Here is a 19,381-nt window from a genome sequence, read left to right as displayed (position 1 = left end):
CCCCAATTATCTTGTGACTCCGAGGGTAGCACCCACAAGGATAACAAAAATTACCATGCAAAATATCGATTTCATTTTCTTAGGATGACAATGTGCTCTCTTGTCAGGCATTTGTTCTCTGTATCCCAGTGAACCTCCAAATACAACAGTTACCGTGTACGGTAGCTGCTTCAGTTAGTTAGGATGACAATTTCGTTTCTCACATTAAGTGCGTGACTCGTATCAAAATGATTTAAAATGAGTCAGTTTATAGCAATCTCAGTAGAGATACGATACGATAAGTTAAAACGTTCCCAACACGTAGACTGATAGCAAGTGCTTTATGTAACTCTGAGATAAATATGACAGCTCCGTTACTAAAGAAGCTGTAAGGTGAGCTGCCGGCTATTGGGCAGTCAGTAGGCAGTCACTGCGGTCAGAGACGCAAACATGAGCACTGTGGCGATACTGCTGGTCGCTGTCCTCTCTGTGGGAGTCGCAGACTCCGCACCGCGCCCCCAGCTTCTCCAGGTACTTTGACCGAGTCTTCGAGCATTTCATCACTAATTTCTTCACCCTTAGTTCCTTTATACTGCATACTTTGTTCCGTATTGGCACTTGTCTGACTGTATTCGTAACCAGAGTCTTGTTAGTTGCGTATTCGCAACTAGTCAGATGAATGTCCTTTGCACGCTCTCTTTTTGAGTCATCAGTCTTCTTCTGACTGGTTCGATGCGGCCCGCCACGAATTCCCCTCCTCTGCCAACCTCTTCGTCTCACAGTAGCACATGCACCTATGTCCTTAATTATTTTCTGGATGTAGTCCAATGCTGTATGCCAAATGTCTTGCGAGTCACGTAACTAGAAACACTTTTTAATCAGAAGACATATTTGATCTGAAAAGAATCAAGCTTACGAAGTCTCTTGCAGAAGGACATAGTATTTAGCAGGGGATATGCTTGTTTGCAGTAAGTGCGACGTGGCATACTAAGAGCGCACCAAAATCTCTAGCACTATGGGATATCCTTAAACTAAACTTAAGGTCTTTTGCGGAAACTTTTGGATATCGTCGGTCAGTTAATAGCAGATGACGACCCTGTTACGGTCGGCTTTGAACTTTTCCAATGATTCGGAACCGTTACCACTGGTCTCAAATGACATTTTACAGTACAGCTGATGAAATGGTGGTATGACCTACCACCAATTGACCGACGATTACAGCCAAACAGCGGCTAAATGAAGTCTCTGTGACGTTACGTTGTATATGTCAGCAAGAGGCTACGCTCTGTTGACAAAAGCGGGGAACGTGGAAGGGGGCATTTCGAGTTTACGGTACTGCTTGTCGTTACTAGTCCATAACCAGTCCATTTGAACTCGCTTCCTATAGAGAAAGCGGCATCTGTGTAGAAATCTCAGCGGTCACTTATTGTGGTGCTTACGTGTTGTCTCACTATTTCTCTCTTTTCTTGTTGTACTTGAGATTTTGATAATAGTGTACATGCTTGATACCACAACGTTTGTATTATCTTACCCTGAATGATTACAGTAAAGACTTTGGTTAACTCACAGAATATTCCAGTTGATGATATTCTTCTCTTTACATATATTGCTCGATTAATGCAATGAAGAAATTGAATATTCTGTGGAGATTTTGCTGTGGTATTCAATCCGATTATTGGTTTGATGCAGCTCTCCATGCTATTCTATCCTGTGTAGGCTTCCTCATCTCCGTATAATTGCTGCACACTTTGGTCGAATATTGGTTTCCGTCTAAAAGTTTTGCACACCACACGTCGTTCCAATAGCAAATCGTGATTCCTTAATGCCTTAACATATGTCTCAACCATCAATCCTTTCTTTTAGCCAGGTTGTGGATTTGATTTAATTTCTTTTCTTCCCCTATGCGATTCAGTATATCCTCATTATTCGATCTGCCCATCTAATCTACAGTGCATCACTTTTCAATAGCTTCCATTCCATTTATTGAATTCCCTGTTGACTAACCACGTCTCAAACACGTACGAGGCTATTCTCCACACAAATATCTTCCAAAACACTTCCCAACAAATTTTTATTAGATGTTGAGAAATCTCTCTTTTTCTTGCTGTTGTCTGTCTGAATTACGTTGCTCTCCCTATAGGGGTTAGAGAGTTATTTTGCTGCTCAAATACCAGTTTCATCTACTACTCTTAGTTTCTCATTTTCTAATCTAGTTTTATAAGCATCATCTGAATCAGTTCGACCACATTTCATTGTCACTGTTTTGTCTTCGTTGCTGTTCATCTTATAGCCTCTCATGAAGACATCATCCACTCTGTTTAACAGAACTTCCAAGTCCTTCAAGACCTTTTCCGTCTCTTGAAGAATTAGTGTCTTGGGCAAACCTCAAAATTTCTTCTCCCTTTGCAAATTCCCCCTCCGTTACTTGCACTCTTTGTGCAATACACAGATTGAATAACATTGCAGCCACTTCTCTTTTCTCCACAGGTCAGTTTAATTTCCGTGTAGGCGACGTCTGTTTTTTCTCATAGACGTGCATACACATAAAGCCTTGCATATCGTCCAACCATTCCTGCCTTTTCATTTTCACTTCCTCATAATGTCATTTCTTAGACGTCTGTATCCCCTTCTGCCAGCTTCATTTGTTGCGTTTTTATTTTTTATCGGTCCGTCAGTTACTTTCAGTATCTCCTCTCTTATCTGATGATTTTAGTGCACCTTGTTATTCTGCCAATTTGATACTCTGCTACCTTCACTGTTCTACGCCTGTGAAAGTTATACAATCGTCCTATCTTGCATTCCTTTTCCATGTCTCAGTGAACCGTTCCCTAATGTTGCGTTTGACACTCTCAGCAGGTTTTTGTTCTTTCAGTTCTCACGTCCATACCTTAATTTATTAACTTTTTCTATTTCTGCAGCTTTACTCAGCGGTTCATAATTGAAATTGTGCTCGCAGTTTATATTTGTCCCTGTAAATGTACTGCCTTTTAAAATCTGATTTGGAAGTTCTTTCTTACCATTATTTTAGCTATCTGAAATCTTCTTGCATCTCTCGAATTCTTCAACATATACGACCTTGTTTCATGGTTATCTAACGAGAGAACGCCGAAATTTATCATGCGGCTTCCCCTTTTATTCTGTTTCTCCTATCCATGCTCTTCTACTACTTATCCTTTTTCTTTTCGTACTATCGAATTCCATTACCTCATACCAGTTAAATTCTTCTGTGGTTTACATTTTTAAATAATTTCCTTTACTGTCGTGTATTCTCACAATCCCTTCATCATTTCCAGAGCTAGTAGGCATATACATTTGTGCTCTTGTAGTGTGTGGTCTTTGTATCTATCTTAGCTACTGTAATGGATTCACTATACTGTTCGCTGCAGCTTACCCAAATTCCTATTTTATTATTCATTGCTAGATCTATTCCTGAATTTTTGCTGCTGGATTGAGTGTTGATAATCCTATACTGACCTGACCAGAAGTGTAGCGTGTATTATGTATTTCATTTTGAATCAGGTGCAGAAGTATTAAACAATACTTTAACCTCCAAAAAATTCATAATGGTAGAAATGAAGTGAAACCCCGCCTTAGGTATTAATAATTCGTGTATCTTATTCTATATTAAGTGTCAGGAATTATCACCACCCTCTGTTTGACCTTCCACATTCTGTCCTGGATCGTAGTCATTCTAATACGCGTGTCGAGTGTCGTCTTTAACAAGCTTTCACTCTATGTGTTTCTCCATTCATAACGACCACGAAACGATGTAACAGTAATGTTTTTTCCAATATTTGAAAGATATAATGTTACTTTCTATAAAAGAAGTTTGCTCTGCTGGATATGTGGTAAATTTCGAAGCTCGGTTTCAATCAGCCAAATCCCAATGAGATGAAAGTGGAACTTATGGGTTTCCAACAACAAGTGTTTCGGATAGGATTACCTGTTCAGACCAATGCCTCAGAATCAAAGAAAACCTCCAGATAATCTTGGTCGCAAGTGGAGGATTGCAACTATTTTTATTTTGATTCTAGGTCGAACTTCCAGACATAAACAACTTAGTGTTAATATGTGTATTTGTATGGTCTAACAGAATCAATTCGTTAACAAGGTCGAGGTGCTTTTTTTTTTTTTCGAGCATGTCGTTTCGGATCTCGTCCCGTTGTGGAGCTGTTTTCTTTTCAGTTAGACAAGACGCGAATTGAGTTTCGGACACGGTATCTACAGTTTTAAAGGGGGAAGGGATTTCCTTCTCCATAATTTGCCTGAAGACTTAGGGACAGATTCTGGAAACTTTGGTAGCAACGGTATTGAATTCTGCTTTACCTGCGACTGTCCAAGTTAATATGCAGATCTTAACCGTCGCATCAGGATCTTGAGTTACGCTTGCACATTTATGTTGTTGTACATAACGTTCACTCTGTTCCAGAGTTCGCCACACGTGGCTCTGTTGCAGGGGGAGGACGTGTTCGTGACGGTGGAGACGGGTGCCCTCAGGGGCGTGGTGGCCACGTCGCTCAACGGCACCCTCTACAACAGGTTCGTCGGCATCCCGTTCGCAACACCGCCGCTGGGAGACCTCCGCTTCAGGGTGAGTAACCTTGCTGAAATTTAGGGCTCGCTCCGATCGTGTAGGAGACTCTGTAGAGTGTGACACCCTGACTAACAAACAACCAGTACCTTAACTGGATAGAGTGTGACACCGTGACTAACAAACAACCAGTACCTTAACTGGACTATAACAACGTTTCTCGTGCATTCACGTAAAAATTCTCTTGTAGATTCTTACACCGATTTTAAAGTGTTCAGCAGCCGCAATGCAAGGGCAAACGTTGAAACGGACATGTCGAACCCAGTGAATAGCATTAATTAACTGGTAAGTATCACTCACATGTTAAGTATGGATATGTGGTAGTGGTGGTACAGCATTCGTACAGTAAGAGAAAGAAGAGTTTCCGCCACCTGCACACAATGAAGTAAGTCAGTGGTGAAAGTTCAAAATTTGTCTGGAGTACCGCCACTCAAACCTAGATGCTACACTTCAGTCGAACAGTGATCTTAACGGTCTCTGTCATCCGGAAATGGTTCTAAACGAACTCAAATATTTAACCTGCCACGCGCAGTTAGTGTCCCCATCCATTAGCTCTTCTCCTCGTGAATTCGCTAAGTATTTATACATATACACACCATAAAAAAGTGTTACATCACCCCGGTTCCTAGAACTCCCAAAGACAGACGTTGACTGTGAATATTGTATCACAGACACGGTTCCTTTGACTCTTGCCGGCCAGAGAGGTTCAAAATGGCTCTGAGCACTATGCAACTTAACTTCTGTTGTCATCAGTCGCCTAGAACTTAGAACTAATTAAACCTAACTAACCTAAGGACAGCACACACATCCACGCCCGAGGCAGGATTCGAACCTGCAACCGTAGTGGTCTGGCCAGAGTGGCCGAGCGGTTCTAGGCGCTACAGTTTGGAACCGCGCGACCGCTATGGTCGCAGGTTCGAATCCTGCCTCGGGCATGGATCTGTGTGACGTCCTTAGGTTAGTTAGGTTTAAGTAGTTCTAAGTTCTAGGGGACTGACGACCTCAGAAGCTAAATCCCATAGTGCTCAAAGCCATTTGAACCTTTGACTCTTCAGAGATGTCACTAAACCTGCCCAAAGATGAAAACAACCACGCATGAGCAGCGCCTATTAGACGCAGGGGCTCCGACACGCGATCAGTTCCAGTCATTACACTAGAAAGGTGGTACGCGGCTCGTGTTGTCTGTAGTTCAACAATGCCTAGACGATCAACACCGCGGTTCGATCGCGTCCGCATTGTTACTTTGTGCCAGGAATGGCTCTCAATAAGGGAAATGTCCAGGCGTCTCAGAGTGAACCAAAGCGATGTTCTTCGGACATGGAGGATATACAGAGAGAGACAGGAACTGTCGATTACATGCCTTCCTCAGGCCGCCCAAGCGCTACTACTGCTGTGGATGACCGCTACATACGCATTATGGCTCGGGGGACCCTTGTCAGCAGCGCCACCATGTTGAATAATGCTTTCCGTGCAGCCACAGGACGTCGTGTTACGACTCAAACTGTGCGCAATAGGCTGCATGATGTGCAACTTCACTCCCGACGTACATGGCGAGGTCCATCTTTGCAACCACGGCACCATGCAGCCCGGTACAGATGGGCACAACAACATGCCGGATGGACTGCTCAGGAGTGGCAACACTCCTCACCGATGAGTGTCCCATATGCATTCAGCCAGACAATCGCCGGAGACGTGTTTGGAGGCAACTCGGTCAGGCTGAACGTGTTAGACACACTGTCCAGCTAGTGCAGCGAGGTGGAGGTTCCTTGCTGTTTTGGGGGGGCATTATGTGGGGCCAACGTGTGCCGGTGGTGGTCGTGGAAGGTGCCGTAACGGCTGTACGATATATGAATGTCATCCTCCGATCGATAGTGCAACCATATCGGCAGCATATTAGCGAAGCATTCGTCTTCATGGACGACAATTGGCCACCCCCTCGCCCCATCGTGCACGTCTTGTGAATGATTCCTTCAGGATGACGACGTCGCTCGACTAGAGTAGCCAGCATGTTCTCTAGACATGAACTCCATCGAACATACCTGGGATAGATTGGAAAGGACTGTTTATGCACGACGAGACCCACCAACCATTCTGAGAGATCTACGCTGAATCGCCGTTGAGGAATGGGACAATCTGGGCCAACAGAGCCTTGATGAACTTGACGATAGTATGCCACGACGAATACAAGCATGCATCAATACAAGAGGACGTGCTACTAGGTATTAGAGGTAGCAGTGTGTAATGCAATCTGGACCACTACCTCTGAAGGAGTCACTGTATGGTGGTACAACATGCGATGTGTGGCTTTCATGAGCAATAAAAAGGGTTAAAATGATGTTTATGTTGATCTCTATTCCAGTTTTCTGTACAGGTTCCAGAACTCTTGGAACCGAGGTGATGCAAAACTTTTTTTAATGTGTGTATATATACATGAGAGTGAGGACGGCTGTTGGTGCTTCCAACGTGTCTTCACAATATCTTCCAAACCCCTGCAGGACTTGCTGGATGTTACGATCAGTGGGGCTAATGGACGAGGACGCTACTTGTGCGTGGCAGGTTGGGAACGTGAGTTTCACGGTAAACGTGTGTGGATGACCGAGTCGTTTAGGAAAAACATTCTAAGATAAGCGAGCATCTGGGTTCGAATTGCTATTCCGCATAAATTTTCAACCATAATCACTGATGTATTTCAGTGTCTGTAGGTGGTTGAAGTCCTGATTTTATGTAATATAATCACCTGTTGAGGCTTTGCCGCTGTTAACTGCACGCAAATGTTTGGCTTTACAGAAATGTCTTTCCAGTTCTGCAGCTCGCAAGATACCGTGTGTGGTGCGCAGTACCCGTCACTTTTGGGGTTGGTGCACGCGAAAATAGATTGTCAATACACCTCTGTGTACACTAGAATCTTCTTTACATTTTCCCTCGTGATGATTGCATGAGATACATACTTTAATGCATACTTTAATGGGTATAATATGTTCAATGATTCGGATCTGAACGGGGGATATCGTATTTTGAGAGGAAGGCTTGTGGCAATGAACAGCTAGTTTTTTTGTAGCGTTTCGTTTTGAATTTTGTTGAGAACGTTTGTGTCGTTGTGACGCAGCGCGCTTACCTTCGAATATAAGCAGTCCTCTAATGTTGTCGCACCTGAAAATTACAGGCCACTGCCTCGCAGAAATGTTGTACAGGCTAGAAAATACCATCTGATGCAACACCGAGAAACTTTCAAGCAGTTATCGTGACAGGAAAGTCTTAAACGCCAAACCAACTTTCGACACGCATTATAAAATATTTTGCTGACTCCTACTTACATAAAGCAAAATGATTCTTTTGATAATGTAAGAGAAGTCAAAGTTAGTTCGGAACGGTTTAGTCGTTCATTTTTCCCACGAGCTATTCGAGAGTGGAACGGTCGAGAAGTAATCTGAACGTGACTCTTTAAACTCTCTGCCTCACACTTAAGTGAGGATTGCAAACTAATCATTTACATGCAGATTTAGACGTCAGTTTCCTCTCTGTCTTCGGTTAACACTGGTAAGGGACCTGAACCGACGAACAGTTTCTTAGAACAAGTCGAACACTTGCGCATTGCAAGTAACCACCTATGAATCGAGCACTTTGGTTTGGTAAGTAACCTCTTTTGTAGGTGAATTACACATAATTAGGTTTATTCTAACAAATCTGTCTAGTAACTGCCGTTCCCTCAGGCCCGCCTTTGCTGAAGTGTTATGGCTATGTGCTTATAGGTACTTCACAGTAGGGATTTATTTCTGTGACTGATTACCTAACGACATCTCCTATATTTATCAGTTTACCCCCATGATTTTATGTTTACATATATACTGTGTGTACGTCAGAATTTGAATGTTTCTATGTGTGTGTAATTGTGTTGTGGATGAGTTGCTAGTTTCTTCACCAGGTGCCAATTATTAAAACCTAATACTGCAATGCGCATTTACAGTGAGATGCAAAAGTCATGGGATGCCTCTTAATATAGTGTCCAACCTCGTTTTGCCCGGAGTAGTGCAGCAACTCCATATGCGAAGGACCTAACATGTCGTTGGAGGTCCCCTGCAGAAACATTGAGCCATGCTGCCTCTACAGCCGTCCATTATTGCAAAAGCGTTGCCGTTGCAAGATTTTGTATACGAACTGATCTCTCTAATATGTCCCATAAATCTTCGATGGGATTCATGATGGACGATCTGGGTGGCTAAATCATTCGCCCGAACTGTACAGAATGGTCTTCAAACCGATCGCGAACAATTGTGGTCCGATTACATGGCGCACTATCATCCACAAATACTCAGTAGTTGTTTGGAAACATGACGTCCATGAATGGCTGAAAATTGTCTTAGATTAGTCTAATGTAACCATTTCTAGTCAATGATCCATGTAATCGCCCTGTACAGCATTATGGAGCTTGCACAGTGCCTCGTCGACAATTTGGGTCTATGATTTCATGGGGTCTGCCACTCTCAAATCCTACCATCTGCTCTTACCATCTGAATTCAGGACTCATCTGAATAGTTGAACCGATATGGTCACGAGCCCAGGAGAGGCTTTCCAGGCTCTTAGCAAAGGCACTCGAGTCGGTCGTCTGCTGCCATAATCCATTAACGTCAAATTTCACAACACTGTCATAATGGATACGTTCATCGAATATCCCACATTGTTTTCTCCGGTTATTTCACGCAGTGTTACTTGTCTGTTAGCACTGACAGCTGTACGCAAACGCCGCTGCTCCCGGTGATTAACTGGAGGCTGTTGGCCACTGCGTTGTCCTTGGAGAGAGGTTTTTTTTCTTTGGTCAGCAGTCTGCTGACTGGTTTGATGCGGCCCGCCACGAATTCCTTTCCTGTGCTAACCTCTTCATCTCAGAGTAGCACTTGCAACCTACGTCCTCAATTATTTGCTTGACGTATTCCAATCTCTGTCTTCCTCTACAGTTTTTGCCCTCTACAGCTCCCTCTAGTACCATGGAAGTCATTCCCTCACGTCTTAGCAGATGTCCTATCATCCTGTCCCTTCTCCTTATCAGTGTTTTCCACATATTCCTTTCCTCTCCGATTCTGCATAGAACCTCCTCATTCCTTACCTTATCAGTCCACCTAATTTTCAACATTCGTCTGCAGCACCACATCTCTAATGCTTCGATTCTCTTCTGTTCCGGTTTTCCCACAGTCCATGTTTCACTACCATACAATGCCGTACTCCAGACGTACATTCTCAGAAATTTCTTCCCCAAATTAAGGCCGGTATTTGATATTAGTAGACTTCTCTTGGCCAGAAATGCCTTTTTTGCCATAGCGAGTCTGCTTTTGATGTCCTCCTTGCTCCGTCCGTCATTGGTTATTTTACTGCCTAGGTAGCAGAATTCCTTAACTTCATTGACTTCGTGACCATCAATCCTGATGTTAAGTTTCTCGCTGTTCTCATTGTAAGTAGGCTGTTTAGGTTTTTTTATTGGTAACGCCACCTCTGTATGAAAATCACTGGCTGTGCTGTGTGCAGTCTGCGGCTGCTTTGCATTGTTGTAATACTCGCCATTGTAGTGTTGGGCAGCGGCAGCTGGATGTGAACAGCGCGTAGCGTTGCGCAGTTGGAGGTGAGCCGCCAGCAGTGGTGGATGTGGGGAGAGAGATGGCGGAGATTTGAAATTTGTCATGAACTGCTATATTTATATATGATGATATCAAGGTAAATACATTGTTTGTTCTCTACTAATATCTTTCATTTGCTAACTATTCCTATCAGCAGTTAGTGCCATCCATAGTTTGAATCTTTTATTTAGCTGGCAGTAGTGGCGCTCGCTGTATTGCAGTAGCTTGAGCAGCGAAGATTTTTGTGAGGTAAGTGATTTGTGAAAGGTATAGTTTAATGTTAGTCAGGGTCATTCTTTTGTAGGGAATTTTGAAAGTCAGATTGCATTGCGCTAACAAAATATTGTGTGTCAGTTTAAGCACAGTCATGTATAATTGTTCATACTCTTCTGTGTCATTAAAGACTACCGGTCTTGCGTCAATCAGATTATCATCTACCTTCGTAGATAAATTAGTGAACTGATCCAAAAGTTCGGCTACTTTCTCCGATAGTGTACTTATTTCCTCAGTGTGTTTTTCTGAACCAAGTTTCAGAGTATCTACTGTGTCCTTAAAGTTTTCCTGAGTTTTTGCAAGTTGCGTAACCGAATCGGTAGATGCAACTGAGTCAAATTTAGTTTGCAAGGTCTCATGATTTTCATGAACAATAATTTGCAGTTCTTTTATGGCTGCTTCGTGATTCTGTAATGCATTTTCATGCCGCGAAAAAATAGGTTGAAAATGCTCACAAATTTGAGTTTTTACGTCATTACAGACTTTTTGACATTTCGATTCAATGTGATGTAACTCAGTAGTTAAATCTTCACGCGTTTGTTCAAGAGTTTGTTCCAATGAGTCTAACTTTTGAAGCTGTTGCTGTGTTTGTCTCTGATTTTGTTCCATTGTGTCTAACTTTTTGAGATTTTGTTCCACTGTGTCTAACTGTTGCTGTGTTTGCCTCTGGTGTTGTTCCATTGTGTCTAACTTTTTGAGATTTTGTTCCATTGTGTCTAACTGTTGCTGTGTTTGTCTCTGGTGTTGTTCCATTGTGTCTAACTTTTCAAGCTTTTGTCCCATTTGTTGCATTAATTGTAATAACAATGCACTGGTGTCTGAAACATGTTCCTCAGTGCTTTTCGGCAGTGAAGTTGCACCGGCAACATTCACATTTTGACAAGCGGAAAATGTGTCTTGACTCATTTGAGAAAACGGTGAGAACCCAAAACCTGAGTCTGCAGTATTTGCAATATTGTGTTCTGTCATTCCCGATTCCTGAGGCGAGCTGTTGCCGACCAATCGATCGATAACGCTTCCCTGTTCACTACCTGTTTCACTGTCTACACCATTGTTTGCCGCCCGCTCCATTTCCCTATGCGCAATTACCAAATTACTACTTTGAACATTAGTTAATTCATTACTCTGCGGCGCTAACACACTGCCTTCGTCTTCACTGTCATTTCTCAGTTTACTTTGGAGCCTAGTATTACGTTTTTCACACGCCATAATTGTCACAATATTTCACACGATAACACAGAAAAGCACAATTTGAAGAGCAAAATAAAATAACATAGCAATGGAAATAATGTCTACTTAATTGCCAGCGCAGCTGCGAAATACTTGGTGCAAATCTACATGCATGCCACAACTGTTTTACTGTACAACAATGAAAAACTACAACTACAAAGGAAATTCTCTCTATGATTACGCGCTACCAATAAACAATAGCTACACCAATTACACAAACTACAAGAAAAAATAATCAGAAGATTCCAGTGATGTATCCTCGGCTAAGGGTCGCCATATGAAACGTCCCCTTTTGAACAATTATACATGACTGTGCTTAAACTGACACACAATATTTTGTTAGCGCAACGAAATCTGACTTTCAAAATTCCCTACAAAAGAATGGCCCTGACTAACATTAAACTATACCTTTCACAAATCACTTACCTCACAAAAATCTTCGCTGCTCAAGCTACTGCAATACAGCGAGCGCCACTACTGCCAGCTAAATAAAAGATTCAAACTATGGAAGGCACTAACTACTCATAGGGATAGTTAGCAAATGAAAGATATTAGTAGAGAACAAACAATGTATTTACCTTGATATCATCATATATAAATATAGCAGTTCATGACAAATTTCAAATCTCCGCCATCTCTCTCCCTACATCCACCACTGCTGGCGGCTCACCTCCAACTGCGCAACGCTACGCGCTGTTCACATCCAGCTGCCGCTGCCCAACACTACAATGGCGAGTATTACAACAATGCAAAGCAGCCGCAGACTGCACACAGCACAGCCAGTGATTTTCATACAGAGGTGGCGTTACCAATAAAAAAACCTAAACAGCCTACTTACATCATTTCTACTAATTCTCATTACCTTCGTCTTTCTCCGATTTACTCTCAAACCATACTGTGTACTCATTAGACTGTTCATTCCGTTCAGCAGATCATTTAATTCTTCTTCACTTTCACTCAGGATAGCAATGTCATCAGCGAATCGTATCGTTGATATCCTTTCACCTTGTATTTTAATTCCACTCCTGAACCTTTCTTTTATTTCCATCATTGCTTCCTGGATGTACAGATTGAAGAGTAGGGGCGAAAGGCTACAGCCTCGTCTTACACCCTTCTTAATACGAGCACTTCGTTCTTGATCGTCCACTCTTATTATTCCCTCCTGGTTGTTGTACATATTGTATATGACCCGTCTCTCCCTATAGCTTACCCCTACTTTTTTCAGAATCTCGAACAGCTTGCACCATTTTATATTGTCGAACGCTTTTTCCAGGTCGACAAATCCTATGAAAGTGTCTTGATTTTTCTTTAGCCTTGCTTCCATTATTAGCCGTAACGTCAGAATTGCCTCTCTCGTCCCTTTACTTTTCCTAAAGCCAAACTGATCGTCACCTAGCGCATTCTCAATTTTCTTTTCCATTCTTCTGTATATTATTCTTGTAAGCAGCTTCGATGCATGAGCTGTTAAGCTGATTGTGCGATAATTCTCGCACTTGTCAGCTCTTGCCGTCTTCGGAATTGTGTGGAGGATGCTTTTCCGAAAGTCAGATGGTATGTCGCCAGACTCATATATTCTACACACCAAAGTGAATAGTCGTTTTGTTGCCACTTCCACCAATGATTTTAGAAATTCTGATGGAATATTATCTATCCCTTCTGCCTTATTTGACCGTAAGTCCTTCAAAGCTCTTTTAAATTCCGATTCTAATACTGGATTTCCTATCTCTTCTAAATCGACTCCTGTTTCGTCTTCTATCACATCAGACAAATCTTCACCCTCATAGAGGCTTTCAATGTATTCTTTCCACCTAACTGCACTCTCCTCTGCATTTAACAGTGGAATTCCCGTTGCACTCTTAATGTTACCACCGTTGCTTTTAATGTCACCAAAGGTTGTTTTGACTTTCCTGTATGCTGAGTCTGTCCTTCCGACAATCATACACTCCTGGAAATGGAAAAAAGAACACATTGACACCGGTGTGTCAGACCCACCATTCTTGCTCCGGACACTGCGAGAGGGCTGTACAAGCAATGATCACACGCACGGCACAGCGGACACACCAGGAACCGCGGTGTTGGCCGTCGAATGGCGCTAGCTGCGCAGCATTTGTGCACCGCCGCCGTCAGTGTCAGCCAGTTTACCGTGGCATACGGAGCTCCATCGCAATCTTTAACACTGGTAGCATGCCGCGACAGCGTGGACGTGAACCGTATGTGCAGTTGACGGACTTTGAGCGAGGGCGTATAGTGGGCATGCGGGAGGCCGGGTGGACGTACCGCCGAATTGCTCAACACGTGGGGCGTGAGGTCTCCACAGTACATCGATGTTGTCGCCAGTGGTCGGCGGAAGGTGTACGTGCCCGTCGACCTGGGACCGGACCGCAGCGACGCACGGATGCACGCCAAGACCGTAGGATCCTACGCAGTGCCGTAGGGGACCGCACCGCCACTTCCCAGCAAATTAGGGACACTGTTGCTCCTGGGGTATCGGCGAGGACCATTCGCAACCGTCTCCATGAAGCTGGGCTACGGTCCCGCACACCGTTAGGCCGTCTTCCGCTCACGCCCCAACATCGTGCAGCCCGTCTCCAGTGGTGTCGCGGCAGGCGTGAATGGAGGGACGAATGGAGACGTGTCGTCTTCAGCGATGAGAGTCGCTTCTGCCTTGGTGCCAATGATGGTCGTATGCGTGTTTGGCGCCGTGCAGGTGAGCGCCACAATCAGGACTGCATACGACCGAGGCACACAGGGCCAACACCCGGCATCATGGTGTGGGGAGCGATCTCCTACACTGGCCGTACACCACTGGTGATCGTCGAGGGGACACTGAATAGTGCACGGTACATCCAAACCGTCATCGGACCCATCGTTCTACCATTCCTAGACCGGCAAGGGAACTTGCTGTTCCAACAGGACAATGCACGTCCGCATGTATCCCGTGCCACCCAACGTGCTCTAGAAGGTGTACGTCAACTACCCTGGCCAGCAAGATCTCCGGATCTGTCCCCCATTGAGCATGTTTGGGACTGGATGAAGCGTCGTCTCACGCGGTCTGCACGTCCAGCACGAACGCTGGTCCAACTGAGGCGCCAGGTGGAAATGGCATGGCAAGCCGTTCCACAGGATTACATCCAGCATCTCTACGATCGTCTCCATGGGAGAATAGCAGCCTGCATTGCTGCGAAAGGTGGATATACACTGTACTAGTGCCGACATTGTGCATGCTCTGTTGCCTGTGTCTATGTGCCTGTGGTTTTGTCAGTGTGATCATGTGATGTATCTGACCCCAGGAATGTGTCAATAAAGTTTCCCCTTCCTGGGACAATGAATTCACGGTGTTCTTATTTCAATTTCCAGGAGTGTATATTTTTCGATGTCTTCACATTTTTCCTGCAGCCATTTCTTCTTAGCCTCCCTGCATTTCCTATTTATTTCATTCCTCAGCGACTTATATTTCTGTATTCCTGATTTTCCCGGAACATGTTTGTACTTCCTCCTTTCATCAATCAACTGAAGTATTTCTTCTGTTACCTATGGTTTCTTCGCAGCTACCTTCTTTGTACCTACGTTTTCCTTCCTAATTTCTGTGATGGCCCTTTTTAGAGACGTCCATTCCTCTTCAACTGTACTGGCTATTGCGCTATTCCTTATTGCTGTATCTATAGTGTTAGAGAACTTCAAACGTATCTCGTCATTCCTTAATACTTCCGTATCCCACTTCTTTGCGTATTGATTCTTCCTGACTAATGTCTTGAACTTCAGCCTACTCTTCATCACTACCATATTGTGATCTGAGTCTATATCTGCTCCTGGGTACGCCTTACAGTCCAGTATCTGATTTCGGAATCTCTGTCTAACCATGATGTAATCTAATTGCAATCTTCCCGTATCTCCCGGCCTTTTCCAATTATACCTCCTCCTCTTGTGATTCTTGAACAGGGTATTCGCTATTACTAAGCTGAAACTTGTTACAGAACTCAATTAGTCTTTCTCCTCTTTCATTCCTTGTCCCAAGCCCATATTCTCCTGTAACCTTTTCTTCTACTCCTTCCCCTACAACTGCATTCCAGTCGCCCATGACTATTAGATTTTCGTCCCCCTTTACATACTGCATTACCCTTTCAGTATCCTCATACACTTTCTCTATCTGTTCATCTTCAGCTTGCGACGTCGGCATGTATACCTGAACTATCGTTGTCGGTGTTGGTCTGCTGTCGATTCTGATTAGAACAACCCAGTCACTGAACCGTTCACAGTAACACACCCTCTGCCCTACCTTCCTATTCATAACGAATCCTACACCTGTTATACCATTTTCTGCTGCTGTTGATATTACCCGATACTCATCTGACCAGAAATCGTTGTCTTCCTTCCACTTCACTTCACTGACCCCTACTATATCTAGATTGAGCCTTTGCATTTCCCTTTTCAGATTTTCTAGTTTCCCTACCACGTTCAAGCTTCTGACATTCCACGCCCCGACTCGTAGAACGTTATCCTTTCGTTGATTATTCAATCTTTTTCTCATGGTAACCTCCCCCTTGGCAGTCCCCTCCCGGAGATCCGAATGGGGGACTATTCCGGAATCTTTCGCCAATGGAGAGATCATCATGACACTTCTTCAATTACAGGGCACATGTCCTGTGGATACACGTTACTTGTCTTTAATGCAGTGGTTTCCATTGCCTTCTGCATCCTCATGTCGTTGATCATTGCTGATTCTTCCGCCTGTAGGGGCAATTTCCCACCCCTAGGACAAGAGAGTGCCCTGAACCTCTATCCGCTCCTCCGCCCTCTTTGACAAGGCCTTTGGCAGAATGAGGCTGACTTCTTATGCCGGAAGTCTTCGGCCGCCAATGTTGATTGGAGAGAGGTAATGCCTGAAATTTGGTACTGTAGGTACACTATTGGCCTCGTGGATATAACGGTATTGAATTTCGTAACTGAATGTCCCATGCGTATAGCTCCAACTATCATTTCGGGAGGACGACGGCTCAATCCCGCGTCCGGCCATCCTGATTTAGGTTTCCCGTGATTTCCCTAAATCGCTCCAGGCAAATGCCGCGATGGTTACTTTGAAAGGGCACGGCCGACTTCCTTCCCCGTCCTTCCCTAATTCTATGAGACCGATGATCTCGCTGTTTGGTCTCTTCCCCCAAATAATCCAATCCAATCCAACTATCATTCCGATTTCAAAGTCTGTTAATCCCTGACGTGCGGCCGTAATCACGTGGTAAACTTTTTCATATTTTTTTTTCATCAGTCTTCTGACCTGTATGCAGCCCGCCACAAATTCCTCTCCTGTGGAAAACTCTTCACCTCGGAGTAGCACTTGCAGACAACGCCCTCAGTTATTTGCTGGATGTACTCCAATCTCTGTCCTCGTCTACAGTTTTTGCTCCCTGTAGCTCCCTCAAGTATCTTGGGAGCAATTCCCTGATGTCTTAACAGATGTCGTATCATCGTTTCCCTTCTTCTTGTCAGTGTTTACCACATATTCCTTTCTTCTTCGATTCCCCGCAGAACCTCCTCATTCTTAACCTTATCAGTACACCTCATCTCCAACATTCGTGTGTAGCACATTTTCACATATATCACCTGAGAGCAAATGGCAGCTCCGCTAATGCACTGCCGTTCCATAACTCGTATACCTGATACTACCGCCATCTGTATATGTGCATATCGCTATCCCGTAACCTGTCACCTCACTGTATTCCTCTCTGTATTCAAATGCCCCTGCTACGAAAATCCTCAGATGGCTAAATACGGTGTCCGTCAGGACGTGGTGTAGTAAAAAATGGATGTAAAAAATTTTAGTGTAAATAAAAGGAAGACATTTTTATGTGACAAAAAATGTCACATGTGCACCGAAATGGGTCCATAAAGACTCTGAAGCCAATGTTGTTCAGAGACTGTTCGAATCTCCGTGTGATGATTATTGTTCTCAAAATATTGCTGGATATGTTGTCCATTTACATTGAAGCCGAATTGACATCTGGTTGCTACTGCCTGTCGAATACCTTGCATTAATATAACGGACGACATCTCTTACTACTCTAGAAAAATGTTCATCACACGATTGTCTGAACACCGTCTCTCAACAGCACTAGCGTCAAACAATCACGGATTCATAGTGGAGAAACGGTGTACTTGTGACATCTCTGTCACATGAAAAAGTGTCTCCAAAACATTCTAAATTTATTTACAGTTTTTACATCCAATATATCCGCAACTTCAGCTTCTGACCACACCTTTTCTCGAACACTTCCGCAAGGATATACTTTTTTTTCTTTAATGATGTCCCTCCCCCCGCTCATCCGCCAAACCCCCCCCCCCCCTCCCGCCCATCCCGCGCCTCCCACTCAGTTCATCATGGACGTTACGCTGGTGGGCTGTGTCTTACGTGCCTCAACGACACAGCCGTACCGTTGGTGCAATCACAACGGTGGGAAATGTGTTGAGAGGCCAGACAACCGTGAGATTCCTGAAGAGGCGCAGCAGTCTTTTCAGTAGTCGCAAGGGTAATAGTCTCGATGAGTGACTTTCATGGCCTTACAAAATCAACCAGCGGCTGTAAGCACGGGGAAAAACCACAGCCGTTATTTTTTCCAAGAGCTTACGGCTCGATATACACTTAAATTATGATGGTATCCTGCTAAATAAACTAATCCAAAAGTAAAATAGTTCCCTGTTCCAATCACCGGGTGGAGACTATTCAGGAGAATGTCATCATCATAAAAAACATAACTGACAGTCTATAGTTCGCAGCGTGGGAAGTTAGATCCATCAATCGGTATGGTAGGTTACAAAATTTAAACAGAGAAATGTATTGGTTGAAATTAGGTGTGGTAGGGTTTAGTGAAGTTCGGTGGCAAAAAGAATATCACCACTGGTCAGGTGAGTATGGCGCTACGAAAACTAAATTAAGTATGGTTACTGCAGGAGTAGGTCTCATAATGAATAAGAAAATGTTAATGCAGGTTATCTACTATGTTCAGAATAGTGAACGCATTTGGAAATCGATAGTAAGAAAAGGAAGAGAAGAAAAATAATAGAACACTATGAAATGAGGAAAAGAATGAAAGAGGAAGCCAACGGCAGATTTTGGCACAGAATATAATTTAATCATCGTTAATCATCTGTGTAAGAACCATAAAAGAAGGTTGTATACGCAGAAGAAACATGGGGTGACCGAAAGATTTCAGACTGATTATATAACTAAAAGACAGAAGTTTCGGAACCAGATTTTAAATTGTACGACATTTCCAGATGCAGTTATGGACTCTGGTCACAGTTTATAGGCAATGAACTGTAGACTAAAACTAAAGTAACTCCCGAAACTATGAAATATTAGTTGTGACCTGGATAAGTTGAAAGATCCAGATATTGTCGAGAGGTTCAGAGAGAGCAGCTATCGGCCCCAGTTCTCGGCTGACACAGATCCACAGAGCGGAAAGTTAACTGTTTGGCTTTTCCTGTGTTTTCTTTGTAATATAGTTCTCAAATTTCGTGAGTGTTTTTCTGTTTAGGAGGTTTAATCACATGTTTTTGTGAGGCTAAATTCATGAAGTCTGTAGCGCAGTAGTTACTCATCGAACAGCCATCTACATAGCTCATTAACGCTTCAGCGTCCGTTGGTGACAAATCAGGTGGGTACAAAGTTGCATATCTGAATTCCGTCTTCTTTTATAGTTTAATTCCT

The 19,381-nt window shown here is 43.6% G+C and overlaps 1 protein-coding gene across 1 annotated transcript in view; it reads left to right on the top strand.

Annotated features, from left to right (window-relative positions):
- The first annotated feature begins 429 nt into the window (after positions 1 to 429).
- LOC124805729 (juvenile hormone esterase-like) overlaps positions 430 to 19,381 on the top strand; it is a 126,483-nt gene continuing 107,531 nt past the window's right edge. Inside the window, exons 1-2 of the mRNA XM_047266300.1 lie at positions 430 to 510; positions 4,409 to 4,570. Of these exons, the coding sequence (XP_047122256.1) occupies positions 430 to 510; positions 4,409 to 4,570 (243 nt within the window). The remainder of the gene's footprint in view (positions 511 to 4,408; positions 4,571 to 19,381) is intronic.

Source organism: Schistocerca piceifrons, chromosome 7 (assembly GCF_021461385.2).
Source record: "Schistocerca piceifrons isolate TAMUIC-IGC-003096 chromosome 7, iqSchPice1.1, whole genome shotgun sequence".
NCBI classification, from domain to species: domain Eukaryota; kingdom Metazoa; phylum Arthropoda; class Insecta; order Orthoptera; family Acrididae; genus Schistocerca; species Schistocerca piceifrons.
Note: the sequence above shows the minus strand (reverse complement) of the source record. Positions and strands in the feature narration are given on the sequence as shown.